At 33.4% G+C, this 22,671-nt stretch overlaps 6 protein-coding genes across 9 annotated transcripts; 3 read left to right on the top strand and 3 right to left on the bottom strand.

Annotated features, from left to right (window-relative positions):
- Positions 1-1,121: 1,121 nt before the first annotated feature.
- Positions 1,122-2,476, top strand: LOC128396933 (phosphatidylglycerophosphatase and protein-tyrosine phosphatase 1-like). Its single transcript, XM_053357584.1, has 4 exons — positions 1,122-1,414; positions 1,503-1,665; positions 1,804-2,076; positions 2,152-2,476. The coding sequence occupies exons 1-4, from the start codon at positions 1,407-1,409 to the stop codon at positions 2,290-2,292; spliced, it is 585 nt and encodes a 194-aa protein (XP_053213559.1). The 5' UTR covers positions 1,122-1,406; the 3' UTR covers positions 2,293-2,476.
- A 767-nt stretch (positions 2,477-3,243) lies between these two features.
- Positions 3,244-5,082, top strand: LOC128396926 (transaldolase-like). Its single transcript, XM_053357577.1, has 2 exons — positions 3,244-3,553; positions 4,002-5,082. The coding sequence occupies exon 2, from the start codon at positions 4,018-4,020 to the stop codon at positions 4,993-4,995; it is 978 nt and encodes a 325-aa protein (XP_053213552.1). The 5' UTR covers positions 3,244-3,553; positions 4,002-4,017; the 3' UTR covers positions 4,996-5,082.
- On the bottom strand, positions 5,036-9,864 carry LOC128396927 (WD repeat domain-containing protein 83-like). 4 transcript variants are annotated; one of them, XR_008326861.1, is made up of 6 exons: positions 9,531-9,864; positions 9,002-9,472; positions 8,817-8,925; positions 6,193-6,307; positions 5,769-6,126; positions 5,036-5,675 (listed from the first exon to the last, which is right to left on the bottom strand). XR_008326861.1 is itself a non-coding variant. In XM_053357578.1 (5 exons), the coding sequence occupies exons 1-5, from the start codon at positions 9,601-9,603 to the stop codon at positions 5,986-5,988; spliced, it is 909 nt and encodes a 302-aa protein (XP_053213553.1). In that variant the 5' UTR covers positions 9,604-9,864; the 3' UTR covers positions 5,036-5,985. The 4 variants fall into 4 exon arrangements, 1 of the variants encoding a protein (XP_053213553.1); XR_008326862.1 differs by having other exon boundaries at positions 5,036-5,668; XR_008326863.1 differs by having other exon boundaries at positions 5,036-5,650.
- Positions 6,314-8,810, bottom strand: LOC128396912 (kelch-like protein 10). The gene has a single exon (XM_053357563.1). The coding sequence runs from the start codon at positions 8,451-8,453 to the stop codon at positions 6,501-6,503; it is 1,953 nt and encodes a 650-aa protein (XP_053213538.1). The 5' UTR covers positions 8,454-8,810; the 3' UTR covers positions 6,314-6,500.
- Positions 9,865-9,928: 64 nt separating the features above from the next.
- On the bottom strand, positions 9,929-12,257 carry LOC128396911 (U3 small nucleolar RNA-associated protein 14 homolog A-like). The gene is made up of 2 exons (XM_053357562.1): positions 11,689-12,257; positions 9,929-11,608 (listed from the first exon to the last, which is right to left on the bottom strand). Exons 1-2 carry the CDS (start codon positions 12,153-12,155, stop codon positions 9,994-9,996), a joined length of 2,082 nt encoding a protein of 693 aa, XP_053213537.1. The 5' UTR covers positions 12,156-12,257; the 3' UTR covers positions 9,929-9,993.
- An 85-nt stretch (positions 12,258-12,342) lies between these two features.
- Positions 12,343-21,859, top strand: LOC128396905 (TOG array regulator of axonemal microtubules protein 1-like). The gene is made up of 10 exons (XM_053357555.1): positions 12,343-14,665; positions 14,735-15,070; positions 15,358-15,454; positions 16,533-16,610; positions 18,307-19,030; positions 19,666-19,793; positions 19,865-20,712; positions 20,778-20,926; positions 20,994-21,279; positions 21,627-21,859. Exons 1-10 carry the CDS (start codon positions 12,710-12,712, stop codon positions 21,672-21,674), a joined length of 4,650 nt encoding a protein of 1,549 aa, XP_053213530.1. The 5' UTR covers positions 12,343-12,709; the 3' UTR covers positions 21,675-21,859.
- Positions 21,860-22,671: the final 812 nt, after the last annotated feature.

The following is a 22,671-nucleotide window of genomic DNA, read 5'->3' as shown; positions in this document are numbered from 1 at the left end:
CATTGGAAAATCAATTTATCCTTGATCATTTATTTGGATAACAGTTTCATCAACTAATTGTAGTTAATAAGTTTTTTTTTCAGGTCATTTCATCACCTTAATCACTTGGAATCGATTTCACTTCAAACAATTGAAAGTCCACTTTGGCTTAATTGTTACAATTTATTTCAAAATTAAACTAACTAATCTTAATCAGTACAAGGTCAATTTACTACTAATAAATCATGAGTTTTTAATTGTTTTCCTTTCATTTTTAATAATTAAACATTTGAGTAAATATTTATTTCCATGTGATCAACTTCTTGATTAAGTTAATTGTTGATATAAACTCAAGTTGATTAAAAGACACTCGAGCTTAACTAGATTGTCTTGATTACAATTAACATAATTAGGCGAAATGAGATAAATCATGATTAGGGCCTTATGATTAATATTTTGATTGTTAAATTGTGTTTTTATGTTAACAATTAAATAAAACGATCCATACAAATTAAACAGAAATAATTAGTTTTTTGATAATTAGTTGATTGTCACTGTTGGAGATTTCAGCTTCATCAACTAATTTAGCTTCTTGATTGTGATAATTAAGCAGAAATTTTGATTAATTGTGCAATTTTGACAAAATCTGCCGATTGTAATGTTACGATTGAATGTTAAATGTTACGATTAATTAATATCGGTTAATCAACCAACAATTAAGTTACCCTTGATTACCATTGAATATAAATAATCAAATCAAAGGATTGGATAGTTTAAGTTTGACACAATTAACAATTGATTAAAAATAAATCACAATCAAGGTTTTAATTAACATCTAATAGCAGAAAATTAGATTGAGTTATGACGTTAATTCCGTTAATTGTCAATCAACAAAAGCAAAAGGAAAAAGATTAAATCATATTTCCGTTTAAATTTAATTCTAATCAGATTGGAACATAATTGGTAACAATTAACCCGATGGTCCGAGTTAAAAGTTAATCACCTTAACAATAAAGCGAAAGTAATCTAGAAGCAAATTCAGTTAACTAATTACATTTTCTTATAATTAGTAATAATTACCAACCGCAATGATTTAGAAAAAAAAACGAAAATTAAATTAATTGTAATTTCCAATTGTTGTTGATGTTAAAATAACAGAAATCACATGTTAACATATGAAAGGTTTTTCTCCCATGAGATTGACTTTCACATTGATTTCCATTGATTGTTGTGATTATTAATTTTCTATTCTAATTTTTTACTACAACGTGTTTAGATAATTTTCTAGGTTAACAGGTCAACAATTAAGAACCGGATTAAGTAACGAAAAAGGGGAACCCGGACTTTGACTTGACCCAAAATAAATTGTTGTTATTCAACTTGTTGGCTGTTTGATTCTCATCCTTTTACTTGGCTTCATCTTAATCATGCCTCCGTTAGTAACAATTGTGCCTTAATTGTCCGTCTATTTCATACTCACAGTTAATCTCTATCTCTGTTGTTAATTTAAATTAAACCCATAGATTGGATAACAATTGGTTAATCAAAATGTTCGGTCGTGTCACTTTCTATCCAACTTTGGTTTACAATGTGATGATGGAGAAAATGTCATCAAGAAGATGGTTTGATCGGATTGATGAAAATGTTATTCTCGGAGCTTTACCATGGAGAAGTATAACCAATCAGGTAATTCAGTTAATTGTCCAGCTAAATTTGCTAATTATTGTGTGGAAAATTTTCAACGAAATCAACTAATTTCATCTTTTCTTTTCTTTTTGCTTTTGCTTTTGTTTTTGTTTTTGTTTCTATATTTTGGTTGATCAGCTGATCCACGAGGAAAAAGTCAAAGGCGTTGTCTCTATGAACGAAAATTTTGAGCTTCTATTTGGAGTGACCACTAGGAAAGAATGGAACAAATTAAATGTTAAATTCTTACAATTAAACACAGCTGATATTTTCCATGCTCCAAGTCAGGAGAAAATTCAAAAAGGTGTTGAATTTATCCAACAATTCGATGGGACCGAGAATAGTGTTTATGTCCATTGTAAAGCTGGAAGAACTCGAAGTGCGACTTTGGTTGCTTGTTATCTAATTGAGGTAAATTGTTATTCTTTTCTTTCCAACAATCAATACAACAATTAACGATCTGTTTCCTTTACCTTTACCCCTTAGAAATACAATATGACACCAAAGGAAGCGGTCGATTTCATTGCCTCCAAACGACCTCACATTCTACTTCGATCTGCCCAATGGTCAGCGATCGATACTTTTTACTCTGATAAAAACTTTAAATCTCTCGATGGTCCATCTTGATGATGATTAGTTAATCAATCATTTATTTCTCATCAAATTTAGTCAATCAACTGATGTGCCTACAACTTATTTAATTTATCATAAGTTTAATTATGTAAAAACAAAGTCATTACCCTTAATCATAATTGTTACATTTTCTCAGCGACTTAATTGCTTCTTCAATAATAACGATTTAAAGCAATAACTTTTTTCCAATCAACTGATTAACTTTTCTTTAATTTCTTGTAAATTGTGTACAGAAAATTAACTAGAAAATCTCATTAACAATCAACAAAATGATTAGATTGCAATTGAAAATATTACCACACGTGAACTGAGTTTACATGAGATTTGGATTGATTTGATTGTAGCAACAATTAAGAAATTAGATTCGTTAATTGTATAAATTTCCATCGGTCTCAATTGATTTAAAGTTAATTGTGAGTTACCCTTCAAGTATTTATCAAAACTAATCAATTGATCAACTGATCAACCCAAAGTTTAAATTGTTTTAATTGTAACCATAAATAACGAGAAAATAATTTCCCAACAGCAATAAACAAGATAGAGTCTAATTGTTTATCTACAATTAAGGTAATCACATTTCAGAATCAAACCAATATAATCAACTAATTATCCATCGAGACTTAAACAATTAACAACAGGAGATCCTGAAAAATTATAATTAATGATCAAAATAATACAAAGAAACTGAATCGTTGATTAAATTGAATCTCATTAGTTGCAGAAACTAATTAAAAACTTGGATCAGGATGTTAATCATAATAATGATGATAGGAAATGTGATGTTATGGATAAACAATTAACTAAACCGGTTTCATACTAATCAATTGGCAGAAAAAAACAATCAACTAGAATTGAGAATCAAATGATAATTGTACTGAAACAAATTGATTACCTTCTAGTCATTTAATTGATAACCTTGACTTATCAACGTTACTATCACTCATAATTGAGGTATTAAATTGTTTCAATTAAATTGCTGGTAATCATTATCTCAACTGATTTAGTTAAACCTGATTTACCCGAAGTGGGGAAACCGAGAGTGGGTAATAAGAGTGGTGAACATTTGAAGGGGAAAAAGTTAATCATCTTCAGCGGGTTAGTTGTAAATCTGCTCATCACTTTGATAGTTAACAATTTACAAGGAAAATCAATTTGATTTGATTGTTGTATTTTTCCTCAATTGGACATTTTAATTATTCTCAGGATTTTGTTGTGTGATTTACTCTGCTTTTGGTTCCCTGGCTTCATCTAAATTGTGAGTATTTAAAATCTTCACAGTAAATTGTTACCACTTAATTGTTACCATTTTGTTACCTTTTCATTTTGTTACCCTTGACATTTAAATTGTTACCTTGCCAAGTTGATTTGGCAAGTTAATTGTTATCATTTCTTTACGTTTAAAAATTTAAATCAATTGTGTTATCAACCTTGTTATCGGCGGTATTGTTAATCCAGTTTACTAAATTGTTACGATTTCCTGTCACCAGAAAACGATTTAAATTGTTGGTGTGTGTATATATACACCTGACGACAACATTTTCAGATATTAATTGTTTAGAGTTTAATGTTTCATGATAAACTGTTGATGTGAATCAAATCTCTAAATCTATCATAATAATCAATTGATTTATATTTGTTTCGTTTGATAATTTGTAACTGTAATAATTTACTTTTGATTTGTTTGTTGTGTTAATTGTGATTAGCTGAAAATCAATCAACATGTCTGGAAATACATTGGAGCAATTAAGACAATTCACAACCGTTGTCGCTGATACTGGTGACTTTGAATCAATGAGACAATACAAACCAACGGACGCAACAACAAATCCATCGTTAATTTTGGCCGCTGCTAAATTGCCACAATACGAGTCGATAATTAACAAGGCCGTTGATTATGGTAAAGCCAATGGATCTGATGTTTCGGTCACAATGGACTATCTTTGCGTCCTTTTTGGTATGGAGATACTTAAGATTATTCCTGGTCGAGTTTCAACCGAGGTCGATGCTCGACTTAGTTATGATAAGGAGGCCTCTGTGGCCAAAGCCCGACAGTTGATTAAACTGTACGAAGCCAATGGAATCGGTAAGGATCGGGTGTTGATCAAATTAGCGACAACTTGGGAAGGTATTGAAGCAGCTAAGGAATTGGAAGCCGAAGGTATTCATTGTAACATGACGCTACTTTTTTCCTTCGCTCAGGCCGTTGCTTGTGCCGATGCGAACGTTACTCTTATCTCACCTTTTGTCGGTCGCATCTACGATTGGTATGTGGCCAAAACAGGAATAAAAACTTACGCTGATCCCTTTGAAGATCCTGGTGTTCAAAGTGTCACCCGAATCTACAATTATTACAAGAAACACGATTATAAAACCGTTGTGATGGGCGCGTCCTTCCGGAATGTCAGTGAGATCAAATGTCTCTCGGGCTGTGATCTGTTAACAATCTCACCTTCCCTGTTAGCTGAGCTTTCAAATGAAACTCAAGTCCCCCTGGTACGAAATCTGTCACCTGAAAAGGCTAAACAATTACCAGAAACTGGTGATTATGTGAAAGTTCATTTTGATGAGGCCACTTTCCGTTCTGCTCTTTCAGCTGATCAAATGGCTGATGAAAAACTTAAGGAAGGAATTGAAAAGTTTTCAGCTGATGTTATTAAACTTGAAAACGATATCAAGGAAAGATTAGCTAAAGCTTAATCTCATTAATCTCATTATTCAAACTTGGGATAGAAAACTATTGTAATAGTTTAATGGTGTTTAATTAACATGATTTAATAAACTTAACCTTTTTTGTTTCAAATCAAATACAAAAAATATATCGTTTATTGGAGTATTGGAGTATTTAGAAAACGATTAAGATTCAAAGTAATTTACTTAATTTAGTAAGGATGATGTGGTGGTTGTGGTGGGTAAGGTGGCTCATGATGGTGGTGATGAGGCTCGTGGTGATGTTGATGTTGATGTGGAGGTGGTGGTGGTTCATAATGATGATGTGGTGGTGGTTGTGGTGGGTAAGGTGGCTCATGATGGTGGTGATGAGGCTCGTGGTGATGTTGATGTTGATGTGGAGGTGGTGGTGGTTCATAATGATGATGTGGTGGTGGTTGTGGTGGATAAGGTGGTTCATGGTGATGAGGCGGTGGATGATGATGAATCTCATGATGAGGTGGGTACTGTGGTGGTGGAGGTGGTTGATCCTCTTCAGAGCCAAAACAACAGGAGAAACACATTGTTAACTTTTTCTTCACCAAAATCAACTTTGGAATACAATTAACAACAATTAAGTGAAACAATCGGCCTTTTAACAGTTTACAAATTGATAATAAACCATGGTTACAGTTGATAATTGAACCTAATCATGATTGAAAAGCTAAATTCTAATTAAATTTAATGGAAATCAATAGATTTGTAATAACTGTAATCAGAAAGTTGTTGCAATATTCATTGTTAAATAATCAAAAAAATCTTACGTAATTAAAAATTTCCTGGTTAGAGTAAAATATAATTACTAATGGTGAAAATATTTCAATTTGATTAGATTAATTAGCTGAATTGAAAATTGTGACTAATACTATTACACACAATCAGATATCCATTGAACCAATTTGAATTGTTAACCATAAACATTGAGATGATTAGTGAAAACTGAATGACCATTTAAACTTAATTGTTAGTCAACTGCTCCAATCAATCACTAGATTGTTGATTAAATTCCCATAAATGAACATTTCCCTCTCCAGCAGTTATTATCTCGTTTTTAGTTGGATGACAATCAATTGAATGAATTACTCGATGATTATCATGATGAACCTTTTCTATGATTTTACCCTGAAAGAGAAATGAAAAGTTAAAGAAATTAGTAAATTGTTGAGTAGATTTACTTGATTTACTTACTTGGATAAGATCCCAACAAACTAAATTAGCATCTTCAGAACCGGAGACAACAATTGAATCGTTATTGATTAGACCATTTTCCAAGCGATATTTTTTATTTACATGACCACGATATCTGAAATGATTAGTAGATTAAATTGATTTGATTAGGCGGATTTTAAAGAGTTACAATTAAGTTTCGAGATCAGAAAACATAAGAAAATTAGAAATTAACAAAAAGTTTGTGAAAATTGACGACAATGATTAACATGAATACTTTAAAAGACAGTTAATTAACTATAAAATTAGATGATTCTGAGGATTTGGAATCAATTTGGATCAATGTCCATAATGTCATCGAAATCATTTGGTGCAGCTCGAGAAAAGTTGGCTCGTTGTAATTGATTGAAGTCGTTGAGCTGTTCATCGCCATCGTTGTGAGTGAACTCAGTTGTTTCCAAACTGTTCAATCCAAGAGCGTTTAGAACCCGTTCTTGGACAATATTGTCTCTCGCTGACCAAGCGAAGTTTTCGACATTAGGAACATCTTGGACAACGCAGGCCGCACATCCAGTCCGTCTTCGGATCAGTTTAGTTCCCAAGAGCCAGCGTTTGGTTCGATCGCACCATAGCTCTACAGTTCGAAGGCCACCAACACCATCCCAACCTCCGATGATCAGAATTTTATCATCGAGAACAACGGCCGCTGAGCAACACTTTTTCTCCAGCATTTCGTTTTCCATTTTCTCCCATTTATTTTCAATTGGATCATATTTTTCACCGCTCGAAAGTAAACCGTTTGATGTCAGGCCACCGATAACATGAAGCTTATCGTTAAAGGCGACAACTGCTGGACTACTTCGAGGTTTAGTCATACTGGGAATTGTTGACCATTGATTCGTTACTGGATCGTAAACTTCACCAGTGTTTAGATAATTTTGATCACGAAAACCACCGACCACGTAAATTTTACCATTAAGAACGGCAGCTCCAGCTCCACTTCGTCTTTCGTTCATTGGTGCACAAGAAGTCCATTGATTTTGGATAATATCGTAACGTTCAACGGAATCAGTTCGACGAGCACCATTATAACCTCCGATAACATAGATGTGGTTCCCGATGATAGCACTTGTATGGAAAGCCCGTTTTTCTCGCATCGGTGAGATTTCATTCCACTTTCTGGTTGTCAAGTCCAGTTTACGACATGAATTGAATACATTGAATGGACCATGATGACCACCAAGGATAAATAATTGTCTACCGATCACACAGATCTGATGGTGATCTCTTGGACCAGACGGATCTTCCAAGTTAACTTGTCTCCATCGTTCGGCTCGATGGTCATAAGCCTCGACAACACTTTCCGGCGAAACAAATTCAACATCCAAGGCTCGACCACCGAAAACAAATATCATGTCCTTTGGATATCGTGGTGCTAGTTGACGTTTAATTGTTTCGCTTAGGAATATGGCCGCAGGTTTTTCACAAGATTCGAGGACTCGACGAGTCGATAGAACTTCTTGAATCATAGTTTTGATCTTAGTGTTATTAGTGACATATGGATGAGAGAGAACATGATAGATTAGAGAATATTCTTCCATTAGTCCGAATCGAAGGTAACCGGCCAGTTCTTCAAAATGATCGATTCGCTGAGAAACATCAAAATCGATCCATTTGATTAAACTATTCCAAACGGAAAGTTCGTCGGATACATAAAGAAAATGAGTCTTATAGATTTCGAGGAGCGACGATTTACTTGTCAGGTCGAGGAATTCATCCGATTCGCGATAAATGGTCTCAAAATTTCCAAGAATAAAAGTTCGAGAAAATTTTTCCAAATCAAAACAATTATACGAACTGGCAAACAAATGAATACCAATACAATTTGTCGGGTTGAGGCAGGACTTCAGGAAAAAGGTACTTTCTTTGATCAGTCCATAAATATTGTACATATCAGCGGCGACAATTAAATCTTGAATAAAATCAAAGTCTAAATGAACATAACCATAATAAGCGTATTGTAATATCGAGGTTAAGGTCATCGGTTTATCGATATCAAGACGAATACAGTCCAAAGTTTTTGGTAGACCATTTTCATCGAGAATGATTGTTTCCTTTTCCGGGTTACATGAATATTGGAATAATTTTTGAAAATATGGACTGATACACATTAAAATAATTCTATGAGCGGGATATTTGGCCTCAGGGTTACGTCCGGTAAGAATTAGATCGGGCGGGGCATGGATTAAATTTCGATCACGTAAAATGGGCGGAAGGGGCATAATTTCACCTCTCCATGGGTCACCTTTACCTCTCTTATTATGAAATCAATTAAACTTGAAGTAATCAACAGTCCAAGCTTAGTGATTAAACTAATTGTCAATTGTTTAATCATTTCTAATTTCCATTGTTGACAAGACAAAAATACTTTCCACTAATTAAGATTATCTTTTCTAGGTCAACACTTGGTCACTCGAAATCTTGATCATTGTCATTTGTTTACTTTTCATTTAAATGATTTAGAATCCCAATTGTCAATCAAATTGGTGATGGAAATCAATTACGTTTTTAACCAACAACAATTACAACATTGTGGTTGATTGTTGATGTTTTAATTATCTTCTTTTCTTTAATAATTAACTTACTCTGATAAAATTTCACCACTTTCCTTATCCACCATTCTGATGATTCCATTGGCACATGAAGCTAATAAACATTGTCCATCTTTGGTAATGCTGACAAAATTAACTGAACCTAATTGATGAAAATAAAATTGATTGAGTTAATCGATAGGTTGATGAGCTAATTGTGGATGAAAATGTTGACTAACATGATTGATCATCGGCATGAAGTTTACCATTCCGAAGATCATAACGACGGACTTTCCCATCCAATGAACTTGTGATTATTTCATAATTAGAAACTGTAATTGATGTGATTGAATCTTTCGCCTCTTTGAATTCTTGAATTGGATCTTTACTCCTACTTTTACAATCCCAGGTCTTAACTGAACAATCAATTGATCCTGATAGAATGACAGTTGATTCTTCATTGAATTGGACACAATTAATGAACCCATGGTGAGCTCGATATCTTTTAACGACTTGACCGGTTGAAACATCCCAAAGGAAAATACATTTATCCAAACCACCCGAGGCGATATGAGAACTGTCGCAAGAACTTCGGGCGTCCATCACTTCGTATCCATGGCCTGAATACGTTTTCAGAAGAAGAGATTTCCTTGGATTCCATAATTTAATACTCTTGTCACTTCCACAGGTTAAACAATAATCACCATCGACTGAAAGATAAACAAAACAAATTAGAACATCAATTAAGCATCAAAATCAAATTCTTACCATTGAATCTCACCGCTCGCACTGCACCTTGAGAGCAGTTGAAACTTTTGATTGAGGAAAAATTGAGCTTCATTGTTAATTGTGACAATCTACCAGATTTACCAATAGTTTGTAATCAAATTGAGATGAAATAGAATCACAATTGAAGCGAAACCCACAATTCATTTGTTTACAACTTGTGATGATCTTTTTTTTCACTCAAAAATCACATAACATAAAACACATCGAACTATAATTATTATCGACAATTAGATAATCTAAATATTAGGTTGACACAATTAATTAATCAACTGATTCCACCGATTGGACAAAATCTTAACATTAAGGAAAATATTTTCTCAATCAGCTGTAGGTTGCCAATGGAAACATACCATGTGACTTAAATTGAAAGATTACAATTAGAATTTTAAATTGATTTAATTTACAGGATAAGAATAGATTTAAATTACGAATAGAAAACAATTTAAACTGGAATTACATCGCCCAATGTTTTGGCCACTTGATCCAAAGGTCGACGTTTATTTCCTGGTTTACTATTGATCAAAGCCTTCTCGTTAATTGGTTCAATTATTTTACCTAATTCAGTGATTATTTTAGGTTCAATATTAAATCTAAATTGCGTTTCAGGATTCCAATTGGGGCCGATCGGTGCATTGAACTTTTTCTCAAACTCGGGAACATTTTTACAATTATAAGGTAATTCTTTTACCATGAATTTGGCGATCGCTTTATCCTTGTTTTCCGAAATGATGACATTGTGAAGCTTTTCATCGAGACGTTTTCTTTTTTCCGCTTTTTGAATAAATTGTTTCTTCTTTCGAATGTTGGTCCTAACACCGGGCCCAGCCCAAGATCCCCAACCAGGTAGATAATTATTAACACTTTTCTCTTGTTCTTCATCCATTTTCTCCCGTTTGTCTTGAACGAATTCAACCACAACATCATCTCCGTCAAAGGCTTCGGCGATCAGTTTTCTTTGTCCTTCGTCATCATCGTCACTTGTTACATTGGCATCTTCATCATCTGTGTCCGCATCAGCTCCCATCTCGTGATAATCCGGAATAGTCGTTTGTAAGACTTGCACTTTAGTATTTAAGATTTTCTTTGGATCAATCGTAATGTTGTCATTCGGCTCCTCTTCCTCTTGGTCATTTTCTTCCGCTTGACCATTCTCTTCCTCTTCGTCTTCCTCATCATCAGCTTTTTTCGTCAGAACTTTAACCTTTTCTTTTCTTTTTTCTTTTACTTTGTGTTCAATGTCTTTTGGAGTGATTTCTTTTTTTGACTTTTTCGTTTTAATCGCTTTCTTAACTAGATTAGTCTCTTCAATTGGACTGATAATCTTTTCTGGCTCTTCTTCATCAGCAACTTGCTCATTTTCAGCAATAATCTCCGAAGAAGTTAACAAAGATTTCTGACCATTAGCGGTGCTTCTTATTAACCAAGGATTGGGTTCTGCTATTTTATCATCATAAGCATCACTTGCCATCATGATTTCACCTTCTCCAAGATCTTCATCATTTGTTGCATCGATTTCATCTTCATTTTCTTCTTCCTCCTCAACCACAGCCTTACGAAGAAGAGTTTGATTGAGATGCATTTGCTCCTTGATATCTTCTCGTGTTTTCGTATCATATTTGGCTCGAAGAAGATTTTGTTTTGCCCATTTACCCGAATTGAGATGCTTCAAACTCGCTCTTTCAAGAGCTCTCATCTTATCCAATTGTGTCAGTTTCTCTAAAGCAGCTCCCGGATCTTTATGTTTCAACTGTTCAAAATTTTTCATCTCGTTTTTCAGTTTTTCTTTCTTCAACATTTTATGATACTTTTTCGACTTTATCTTTGCTTTTCTCTTTAATTTCGCCTCTTGATAGCCAATCAAAGCCCTCATTTTCTGTAGCTTTGCATGTCTCATCCGAGCTTCTTCAATGCTCATCTGATTCAAATATTTCTCCTCGGCATCGGTAAGAACCTTTTCCTTTTTAATAACATGACTTGAAGATGAAAGTAGTTGATCAATCTCTGTTTTCAATGGATTGGACATTTTGAGATTGAATTTACTATCAGCTGCTGCAACACTAGAAAAGTACAAATAGAATAAAAAAAAGAACCATGAGAATCCGGTAAAGCTGAATAAATTTCCATATTCTTTACTTACTTTACTTGTGGCTTTTCCAGAGGAAAACTAAGCTGAGGAGCTTCACGATTCTTATTGACAATCGGTTCCCATTTAGAAACTTCTTTAACAGTCTCTCCATAATTAACTTGTCTTTCAATCTTCTTGGTCAATGGTGTATTAAGAGGCAATGGAAGTAACTTCTTATGGGTTATCTTTCGGATTTGTTTCTTAATTTTACCAGTTTTATCAACAATACTATTCAGTAGATGGTGAATTTCAACCTTGTCCTGTTTACCACTGGATAAACCAAGTTCACCGAATACAGTTGAAGGTTCATTCCTTTTGGTAATCCTTTTATTATCATCCTTTTGGAATAATGAAGAAACGGTTGACACAAGGCTGGTTAATCCTTCCTTTCCTTCAGTGGTTTCAGTTGGATCAACATCAAGATCAATGTCCAACAGTTTGTCGTCCGAAGATGACTTAACCTTCTCTTGAGAGGCCATTTTCTATTTCGAAAGTTATTCAAATGATTAGAAACATAGAAAACAATTAACAAACAACTAGACCTTTTAAAAAGATTCAAAACATAAACATGAAGAAAAAAACTCACACGTTGTGATCACATTTTCTGTTCTTTCAGCGCCATCTCTACGTCTCCGGTGGAACTACAAAGAAAAAATGAAAAAGTTATCAGGTCAATTGATCGATTTAATTTTGTTGTTAAATTATCAAGATACTGAGAGAATTTAGTTTGTTACCTTAGTTACTATTTTGATGTTTTCTTGTGAAAACATATCCGAGGGAGAAATATGAGTCGAATATGAATTACTCGATCAAGATTAGAATCATAATTCACAATTAGTTTTGTTTATCTTGAATCGAGGATAAACTTTTGTTAATTAGTTAATTTGACCATTTAAAATGTTTCAATTTTTCAAATGTTTCCTTTTTTGTTAACTCAATATAACTGGATCAACGGCGAAATCCAGCTTACCGACCACCTCAGCGATTATCCCGATTACGAGTGAAACAAAAATCTAAAACAATTAAATCGACAATGAGTATGGGAGATTTTGAGACGACACTCGATTCATCGGCTCGAGAATCATTGGCATCGTCAACCCTTCCAATTGGAATCAGTGATTCAACCAGACATGTAACAATTAACCCCTCACAACGACATCACCATCACCAAAATCATCATCACAATCAACAGGCACATCAATCATCCTCTCGTGTCAATCAGTCCGTTGAGTCGCGTCGACATCCGGTTACATTGCATCTTAATTCATCTAATGGCTCTTACCCTTCTGAATTGGCCTCACTTCTTCGTCATATTGTTGAACATTCAGGATCACGACGAGCGGACGTGCTTCGAGATCTTCGTAAGTTATTGAAAAAAAGTGGAGGTCAATTGCCGGACGTTGATCGAATGCAGTTTTTTGAAGCTTTTTATCCAATGTTGATCGACTCGAAATGGAAAGTGGTCTGTGAATGTACCATGTTAATCGTCGACATAACGCCTCATATGGGTGAACACGATCTAGATCCTTGCATGGCCATCATTTTACCTCGAGTTGTTCCCAATTTAGGCCATGAAGTGACCGATGTCCGTCGAGCCTCATTGAGACTTCTTCATGTCTACATGAGATACACCAACAACCTACAAAAGGTACTTCGTCTGTACATTCAGTACGGTCTTGAATCGCATGATAAATCGGCACAAAAAGGGTGCGTTCTTAGTTTACCACTTCTTTTTACTGAAGAATTTTCGAAAGAGAATCTCTTTCCCTTGGTACAATCTTTAGGTCACCTTTTAGTTCATTCGGATGCTTCGTTATTTTATCCCATATTTTTGGCCATGCAACGGCTTCACAGCCTCGTCGGGAATGAGACCTTTCGTTTGTATCTTCAACATCTTTCACAGGAAACTGTTAGTCTTTATCAAAAAGTTTTATCTCGAGCATCAACAGCTGATTCGGGAGGACGACAAGAGCCCGATCTAATTAAAAATGAGCCAATCAATGATTGCGATAATGAAGGTGAAGATATAATTAAAAGGGATTCTAATCAAGTGAATGCAAACCAATCAAATGAATCATTTGTCCCGATAGAAAAGTTAATTACAACGAACGACTTACCTAAATCATCATTTGGTGAATGTGCTTTAGATGAAAATGAAACTTTAATTGGTCAAGACAATGTTGGTGGTCAAGGAGTTGAATGTGAAAATATTAACGAACCACAAGATCGATTAATGACCGGCGATTCGGCAAGTGAACTCGCGTCTAATGCAAGTGAATGTAAATCAAACTTCGCCAGGGAATATGTTCTAATCTATGGTATTTTTCCGGTCGCAGTTCACAATCGATCGACATCAAGCAAAATGAACGAGAAACTCGAAGGTCTCAATCAGATGATTTCAATTCTGAAAGAAGCTCCTGATTCTCATGTTGCCGCTCTCATCCCATATTTACCTCGATTTTTGGACTCTTTTATCTCGGTGACTGTTAATAATCCAAATTTTAAGGTTACTTTGATTGGTCTCGAAATGATTGAGTTGATTGTTGCTCGACTTGGAGTTTCAGCTTATCCGTGTTTAGATACAGTGATTGAAATTTTATTAAAACGTCTTGGTGATGGACGATCAGTGGTAAGGGAACATGATATCAAGGCCATTCATCGACTTATGTTACATTGGCCTCCACAGAATGTACTAGATATGCTTTTACGACATAAATTCAACCGAAATCCAAAAGTTCGTGAGGAAATAATTAATCGGGTCACTTTTGCCTTGTTAATGTTTCCTCGAACTGAATTCAATCTTCACAGGATAACTTATGAAATATCAACAATGTTGATCGACCCGAAGCGACAAGTAAGACTATCAGCCCTTGAATCAATCGCTGTTATTGCTCAAGCCCTCGGACCCTCGAGACTGGACACATTGTTATCAACTGTTTCCGCGATTGAACAAACATCAGAATCAGAAGGTCTTCTCAATGCTGTTCAAGTAAGTTCAACAGTCTATTCTAATAATTGTCCAACAGTAAATTAATTGCGATAATTTAATCAATTTCAGGCTCGACTTTCACGTCGTGATTTGCCCCGATGTAATCCCGATGGCTCGTTGAGATACGTTTTAAATGTATCTAATTTTTCGGGTTGGTTTCCATCGACATCCGAAGCAGACATTGAATGGGTTCTATTGGCCTCATCTACAGTCCCTCACATCGGGACACCACCCAAATTGAATCATCACTATTTAGGTCGGTTTAATGAACAGTATCGACGGTACACCATGAAACAGGCCGAAGCGGAAGGTTTTCATTTCAAAAATCCAAACCTATTGACAGAAAGTGAACCCGAAAGTGATAAAATTGATTCTAAATCAAATGAACCTAATCAAATGTTTCAGGTAAATGAATTATCATAGAGCATAAACATTTTGGGTTTACTTGTGGTCAATAAACTGACCATTGGTTTATTGACAATCCAGTCAATCAATTAACCGTGAAAAAGTTAACAGTAACCTTTGAATCTTGGAATCGACAATCAAATGTTATCGTAACTTGATCAATATTATTGAGAAAATACCTCCCAAAGAATTAAGATCAAAATGATCGTGAATTATTTCTAGGGTTCGATTGATTTTTTTCTGTTCTAATTTTCGAATCTTTTTATTGATGAATGTTCTTTTTTCAGGTCGATGATGATGATGGACATGATGACCAACGTCCATTAGTAAATTGTTTAACTTCAGAAGATGAAAAGAGTGAACAAAGTGATGAATCAATGAAAAGTAAGTTAATTAACTTATTGTTTTATAAATTATTCTAATTAATCATAAATTTTACCAATCAAATCATTCATCGTCTCGCCTAAATAACCAAAGTCAATGACCTCTTGACCAATGGTCAGTCTTTTATCTTCCTTGATGATAATCATTCATCACGATGAATATCAGTCTCTATCAAAGTAATTACGACAACCAATCAATATAAATTGTCACCTCCCAATGAACTTTATTTTTGCAACAATTAATCCACCAGATGAAATATATTAATAAAAGTCTAATATGGTGACCAATGAATATAATTTGAATTAATTGTGATCCATAAAGTTTCAGAACCTATCACCATGATAAGTGATTATAACCAACGGGCCATTACCTGTGACCTGATTATCAGAGTTTGATTTTAATTACTAAACTAATAATATTTGGGAGATGGACAATCAAAAATACTCTGACCACTGATTGCATGGTTGACCACAGAATCAGAATCTAATTAATCTCAGTTAGTCTCAAACCAATATTAATAATCAAATTGTTGAGAAAAACAAAAACCATTTAGGTCAAACTCAAACTCACGTGACAATTAAAAACATTGATTGACCAATAAAAAAAATATGATACCAATACAATGACCACCATAGAGACAGAATCAGTAGTTAATGAGATATTTATCTGAATGATAATTTACATTAATGGTCAACAATTAGTTGATATTTTGAGGGAAAAGTAAATAGCTAATCAATTGACCTCAATTATGTTTGCTCTACAATAGATAATTAAATTATTCCGATAATCATTAATTTCCCGATATCTGATCAACAATAATTAGCTCACAATTATCTTTCTCTCCTTGCTTTTTATTCAATATTTTCAAATGTTGACCATTATACTGACCATCACGTAGTGAAAACAACAAAAAACCATGAAAGGTATTACCTAAGTAGAAATCGATGCTGAAAACAATTAAGAAAAAGCTTAATTTTATCTTTTAACAATTAGAAAATTAGTCTCTGAAAAAAGTTTAATTGTTCCCTTTGCAACCGAGTTAATTGTAATAATGATTAATTCTTGTATCAATTATTAGGCCGTGATTTATGGCGATACTATTTCATGAGATTCAAGCAACATTTGGCTGTAGCAACTTGTTCAAGTGCGAGCTCAGGTAAGAAACATAATCAATTAGAACTTTTTTCACTTCGAACTTTCCAAACTTTTTCGAAACTTTTTCTAAGTTGAATTACACTTACATTTATAACAAAAGAGTGTTAAAAGTTAATTGATATCATTAATTACCTTTTATCAGCCCACTCATCTTCAGGTGATTCTAAAGCTCTGAGTTATTAGATTGTTAGTTTTAATTATGAAAGTTGAACTAAATTGTTCCAGAATAAGGAGCATCTTTCCATGGTGTTTTAATGATAAATAATTCAACAAATTTGAATGTATTTCTATGTATTATTGCATCACAGGTTAATAATTATTTAGGTAAATTAAGGTAGCAATTAATTTCCAATGAATTTACTGATTTGTAATCGTGAATATTTATAAACCTTGACTGTTAACTGAGTATTCATTTAGTATAACATATTATCGTGACAATTTCATGTCAATTGAATTGAAAATTGTTTCAATGAATGTAAATCATTGATAATATTCATCAACAATTCTGATAATTTCTATGCTATCCAATCCTCAAGAAAGTTAATAGTTATCATCAGGAATATACTATATATCTAATCGTAATCAGAGTGAATCTTAGTCACGAATTAATCTCTTGACCAATATGAATGTCCACTTTCTGCTCTCTCTCTTTTAATGGAAATTTTCCCTAATCAATTCATGAGAATCTAAAATACACGAAACAAATCATCTCAATTAAATGTTACAATTAATCCTCATTCATCTTAACCTAATTAACTTTCACTCCTTGTTTGAAAAATAATAACAAACTATTAACAATTTATTTTAACTGTAACACTTTTCAAACAATTAGTTACAATCTAGACTTTTAATATTTCTCGTCTGTGATTTACTTACGAATCAACAATTAACCTTGATTGTCCACCAATTCAATTTGTTTTCATATGAATTAAATTACTTGACGATCGTGATGAATATTTGTGAACAATCAATTTAATTGTTTAGCTATTATTAGATTAGATTTGTTATTGATTGTGACGATTTGGTGATTGATTCATTTCAATCTACATTTTTTAATCAATAAATTAAGTTCTCAGACAATCAATCATGACTTTTGATTCAGTCCATCATCATGAAAAAACAAAATAAAATGACCAATGCATAAGTTTCAATTATTTGATGTCTATTAATCCGTAATGAATATTGAATTATCCTCAGCAATACTAATTAAATTGATTGATTAGTTAGATATTCTAATTCATATAATATTAATACATAGTTTTTTACTGAACAGTTTCAACTTGAAATAAGTCAATACAATCACCATGTAAACAACCATGAGAATGAGTTTCAAATGATTTTCAATCATTCAGTGAGTTGATTAAATTATTCTGAACATCAATTCCGCCGCAGTGGAAAAACAAACATTGAAAAAAATATAAAGCAAATATCATTTGTATATTCTTGACCGTAGATTATGATTGTTATGACAGTCAAGTCATTGATTAACTCATCATGATCAACATGAAAATGATCTATGAACTCCGGTTGATCAACCACAACCAGCAACAATTAAGGTTATCATTCAGCTACTTATAAGGAAGCTTGTTTATAAGACTGAAATTTTCCAACCTTGACACCAACTTAATCGGACTTGGATTTAATGACCTTTGCTTATCTTATTTCCATCTTCCCACTTTGAAATTGATCTTTATTAGCGATATCAAGCCGATCAAAAACTGCTGACTGGACAAAAAAGTTCGACCACGAACTTGATAAAAGTTCTAGACGCAGCTCATTCAGCCAGTTAACCGACTACAATTCTCACCAACATCAAGCTCATCATTCATCTTACCAAAAACTTAATTTCGATCCAAATACAGCTGATCACAATAATCATCCTCCCACTGGTACAGATAATTGTGACCATAATGCTGATGATGAAATTGAATCACAAATGAGTCAAAGTTACGATGAATCGTTTCACAACGATAATATTGGCTTATTAGTTAACCATCGTGATAATCGTGCATTCTCAATGCCAAGTATAACAACGGTTGGACTCACAGAGTCTCAACCTGAACAATCACACCATCCTGATACTTATCGTCATCACCATCATCATCATCATCACAATCATCATCTTGCTAATCAACATGAAAATGAATTTTTTTACCCAAATAATAGGAGAAAAAGTGTTCAAATTTCATCTTATCCTCACTCAGTTCCCAGTTCACCTGAAAAACGAAATTCATTTCAAACAGAATCAGATTTTGACATAGCCTTTGAACGACCGAGTTCAACATTGATACCAAGTCCACCCTGTCACAATTACCATGAAGATGATCCAGTTAATTGTCATGAATCGTCTTTAAATATCCCAAAGAATCAAGGAATTGGTTCAAGAAGAGGGTCAACTAATATGCAAATGGATCCCCAAAGGTAAATTTAATCAACTAATTGATTCCCTCAACAACCGTTAATTATAATATGATTAGTAAGACTTTTTATCAACTTTAATTAACTTACAATCTGTTTATCATTGATTGTTACAAACGAGAGCAATACATACAACTTATCAAGTAATATAATCTTTTAATAATTGGTATCAATTAGTTTGATTAATACACTTGATTTTATGATTATTTTGTTTGGTTCTTGATTTACAATCTATCGACTAAAACTGTTGATTAGAAGACAATTAGTTTACATACACCCTTTGAATACTTAATTGAATGGTCAACGTTTCATGAATTTTAATCAATGTTGATAAATTCGACCTGATTAAAGCTTAATTTACTAACAATGTCCTTGTTCAATAATGAATTGGTAAAAATTAGTTGTTTTCACGATACAGTTAATCGTTAAAATATTACAATCAGCCTAAAAATGATGATTATGATTTTAAATGATCACAATCAATTCAAGCTCTTATTAGCATTTCGGTCAATTTACTGATCAACTTATCATTAGTCATTATATTAATGACAAAACAAGAAAATTGATCAACTTAAGAGGATAATAAAGTCATTAAATCAAATTATTGATGCTAATTAGTATTTCATTTATGATTACAGATCAACTGATGGGCAATCAAAAGACAATCAAGAATCAAAAACGAATCGACGTTCGTCAGTTTTACCATCGGTCAGTATTGATCAGCCAACTGAATCAGAGGACAATCAAAGTGAGGATAAAAATGAAGGTGATTTTGAATATAAGTTAGAACGAGAACTTGATTATTAATTAGATTTCATTTTATTTCTATTTGATTAGGAGATAAACAAACGATGGTCAAGCAAAGTCTTCCAGATGACGAAGGAAAGTCCAATATTAAGTGCAATGATAATTGCTCTTCAAGTGATCTACCACTTATAAGTGATAAGTTGACTGGTCAGCCTGAAAGTGATCAAAGAGTCCGGTTAAATCAAGTTGACAAAAATGATGAAACTAATAGCAAGATGATCAAACGTACAACAGAAAATGATGACAATTGTGACAATTCAAGTTTATCGTCATCGAAAAGTGATGATAATGATCAGGCTAATGATCAAGAAGAGATTAAACAAGATAATAATGAGACTAATCATGAAGATGATAATGAGAATGATGATCAACAAACAATTGAAAATGAAGATAATACAATTGTTGAAAATGAACAAGTAATCAAAACGAATGAAGTTAAGCCAAAATCTCAAACTCCTGGAATGAAAAGAAAATCAATTCTTGTCGGAGGTCGAAAACGAGCCTCACGAAGCTCATCTCCCATTTATAGACAACCACAATATCACATGATTCGAATTCAACCAGCTATTCCTCCGAATGCCAATATTAGGCATATTATGGAGAATGTGGTCAAAACCGAAGGCTCTTTTGATAATCCACAGGAAGCACTGAGAGCGGCTCTGGCCGCTTTCGGGGAAGATGCTTGGACAACCAAGGTTGAAGGAATGCTAGCGATCACTAGGTTAGCCTCTTTTCATCCGTCAATTCTACAAAAGGACTTTCACTCTGTCATCGTTTCGTTGGTCGATGAGGTCAAAAATCTCAGATCAAGTGTATCGAGATCAGCGATATTTACTTTAGGTGATCTTTTTGGTAAAATGAAAAAATCTATTGAATCTGTAAGTTTCATCTCAATCTATTATAATATGTACATTTTTCAATATAATTTCATTTATTTTTCAAGGAGATTGAGCTCATCGGGTCTGCACTTTTGGCCAAATGCTCTGAAAATGCTTCATTCATTCGTGAAGATTGTGAGAAGGCGCTAATGTTAATGGTGGAGGAAATGCCACAGATCAAATCGGCACTTGTTCTTGTTCATTGGGGAGCCAAGTAAGTTATAAGAACGATTGATTTCATTTTGATTCTCATCGAATGTCTAAATTTTTCTATTTTCTAGTCATCGTAATATGAATGTTCGTCGAACTGCAGCTTTTTTCTTGTCAACTCTTGTTGAAAAAATGGGACCTGTTAAATGTCTGATGGGTCCTAAAGACATTGGTGAGCATTTACTTCAATCATCTTCGAAGTTTCTTCAAGATGGTTCACCGCATACTCGATTTTATGGTCGCAAGATATTCGCTGTTTTACTTAATCACAATCAATTCGATAAATTACTTCGTAAACACGTTACCCCGGGAACTTATCGCAATATTTGTGGTATTTTAGAAAGTATTAAACGAAGAGTAAGTTTCGACAACTAATATTAAAGTCTGTTTCGTTTAAAAATGACCAAGGTAAAAAAAACTAATCAGTAACTTAACTCACCTAAAAAGATGATAAAGATGATAGGGAAAAGATCAATACTTTGCCTTTGATCTCTGTGATTTTTCATTTTCACCTTCAATTTCATCTTATCTTTTTCTTAATCATCATTGATATCATTTTTTAAGGTAGATTGAGACATTCATTGAGATAAGTTTGTTTACTTTGGCCGTTTTTGAACGAAACACCCTTTAGTTATTAACTATTAGAGTCTTTATCATTTGAGAGCTAATTAACAATCAAACCCTTATTACTTTTGTGTTCACAGGGCGTGGGCGAGAAACCAGCTGACTTAACTACCCCAATTAAACCGTAATTATGTTTAAATAAAAGCACAACGTTATATCCACAATTAGACCGAATCAGCTTACAAATTCCTTAGATTTTAACTATTTAACTGATCGAGAAACGTCTTAACTGTAAGCTAAAATTGTTTAACTTCAATAAAAATGTATCACTTATAGCCAACGATTATTGGAACAATAAAAATGTAACCAACGATTTGCTTGTAGATTAAATTGTAATAGTAAAATACAAAAGAGCGTTTCAATTATTTAGGCTGATCCGAAGGTTTCGTAAGAAAATTCAAAATAATAAACGAACTTGGACCAATGATACCAAAGGATTAATGAATACAAGCAAAGATCAACGGAATAGGACATTACAAACTTTCCATTTTAATTCGATCACGAGATTCTCGATTTATTGTCAATCAGCCATTTGGTTTCATTATTAGAGACAATGCTTACGGAATCAAACTTTTACATCAAATTTTGAGCTTAGCTATAGCATAGAGTGGTATTTTGAACTATTTTCATAAAAATATATACAGAGTGAGAAGAAAGTTCTTGTGAAAGGAGATGGAGGTTGAACCGAATTTAGAAATGTAAGTGTTTATCTGCGCATCTCTAATCCTTATTTTCCCTCACACGAACTTTCTTATCACCTTGTGGGTTTATACAGGGCTATTCAACTTCATTTTACGCAGATTTTTAGTTACAAGTAAAGAACCAATGAGTTTAAAAAGATAAAACCTCGTACAGATACATATCAGGACTGAAGGACATAGTATAAAAAGTTTCAAGGTCATTGAGGTCATTTCAAGATGAACCTATCTAGAGGTCAGTGGAATAATTTTTTGTTCTTCTCTTCAAAAAAAATTTAAATGACCTCTAGATAGGTTTATCGCGGAGAGAAAGAGATTGATCAGGATGAGTAGTTGAATTTTTGACTCTAATTGAGAGCTTTGAATGTTGGAAATTCAACAGGCATAGGTTAAGAACAAAAATTGAAACCCGCAAATAATTTTTCAA

Source organism: Panonychus citri, unplaced genomic scaffold, assembly GCF_014898815.1.
Source record: "Panonychus citri isolate SS breed McGregor unplaced genomic scaffold, ASM1489881v1 Contig00028, whole genome shotgun sequence".
Classification (NCBI taxonomy): Eukaryota; Metazoa; Arthropoda; class Arachnida; order Trombidiformes; family Tetranychidae; genus Panonychus; species Panonychus citri.
This window is presented reverse-complemented; position numbering and strand designations above follow the sequence as displayed.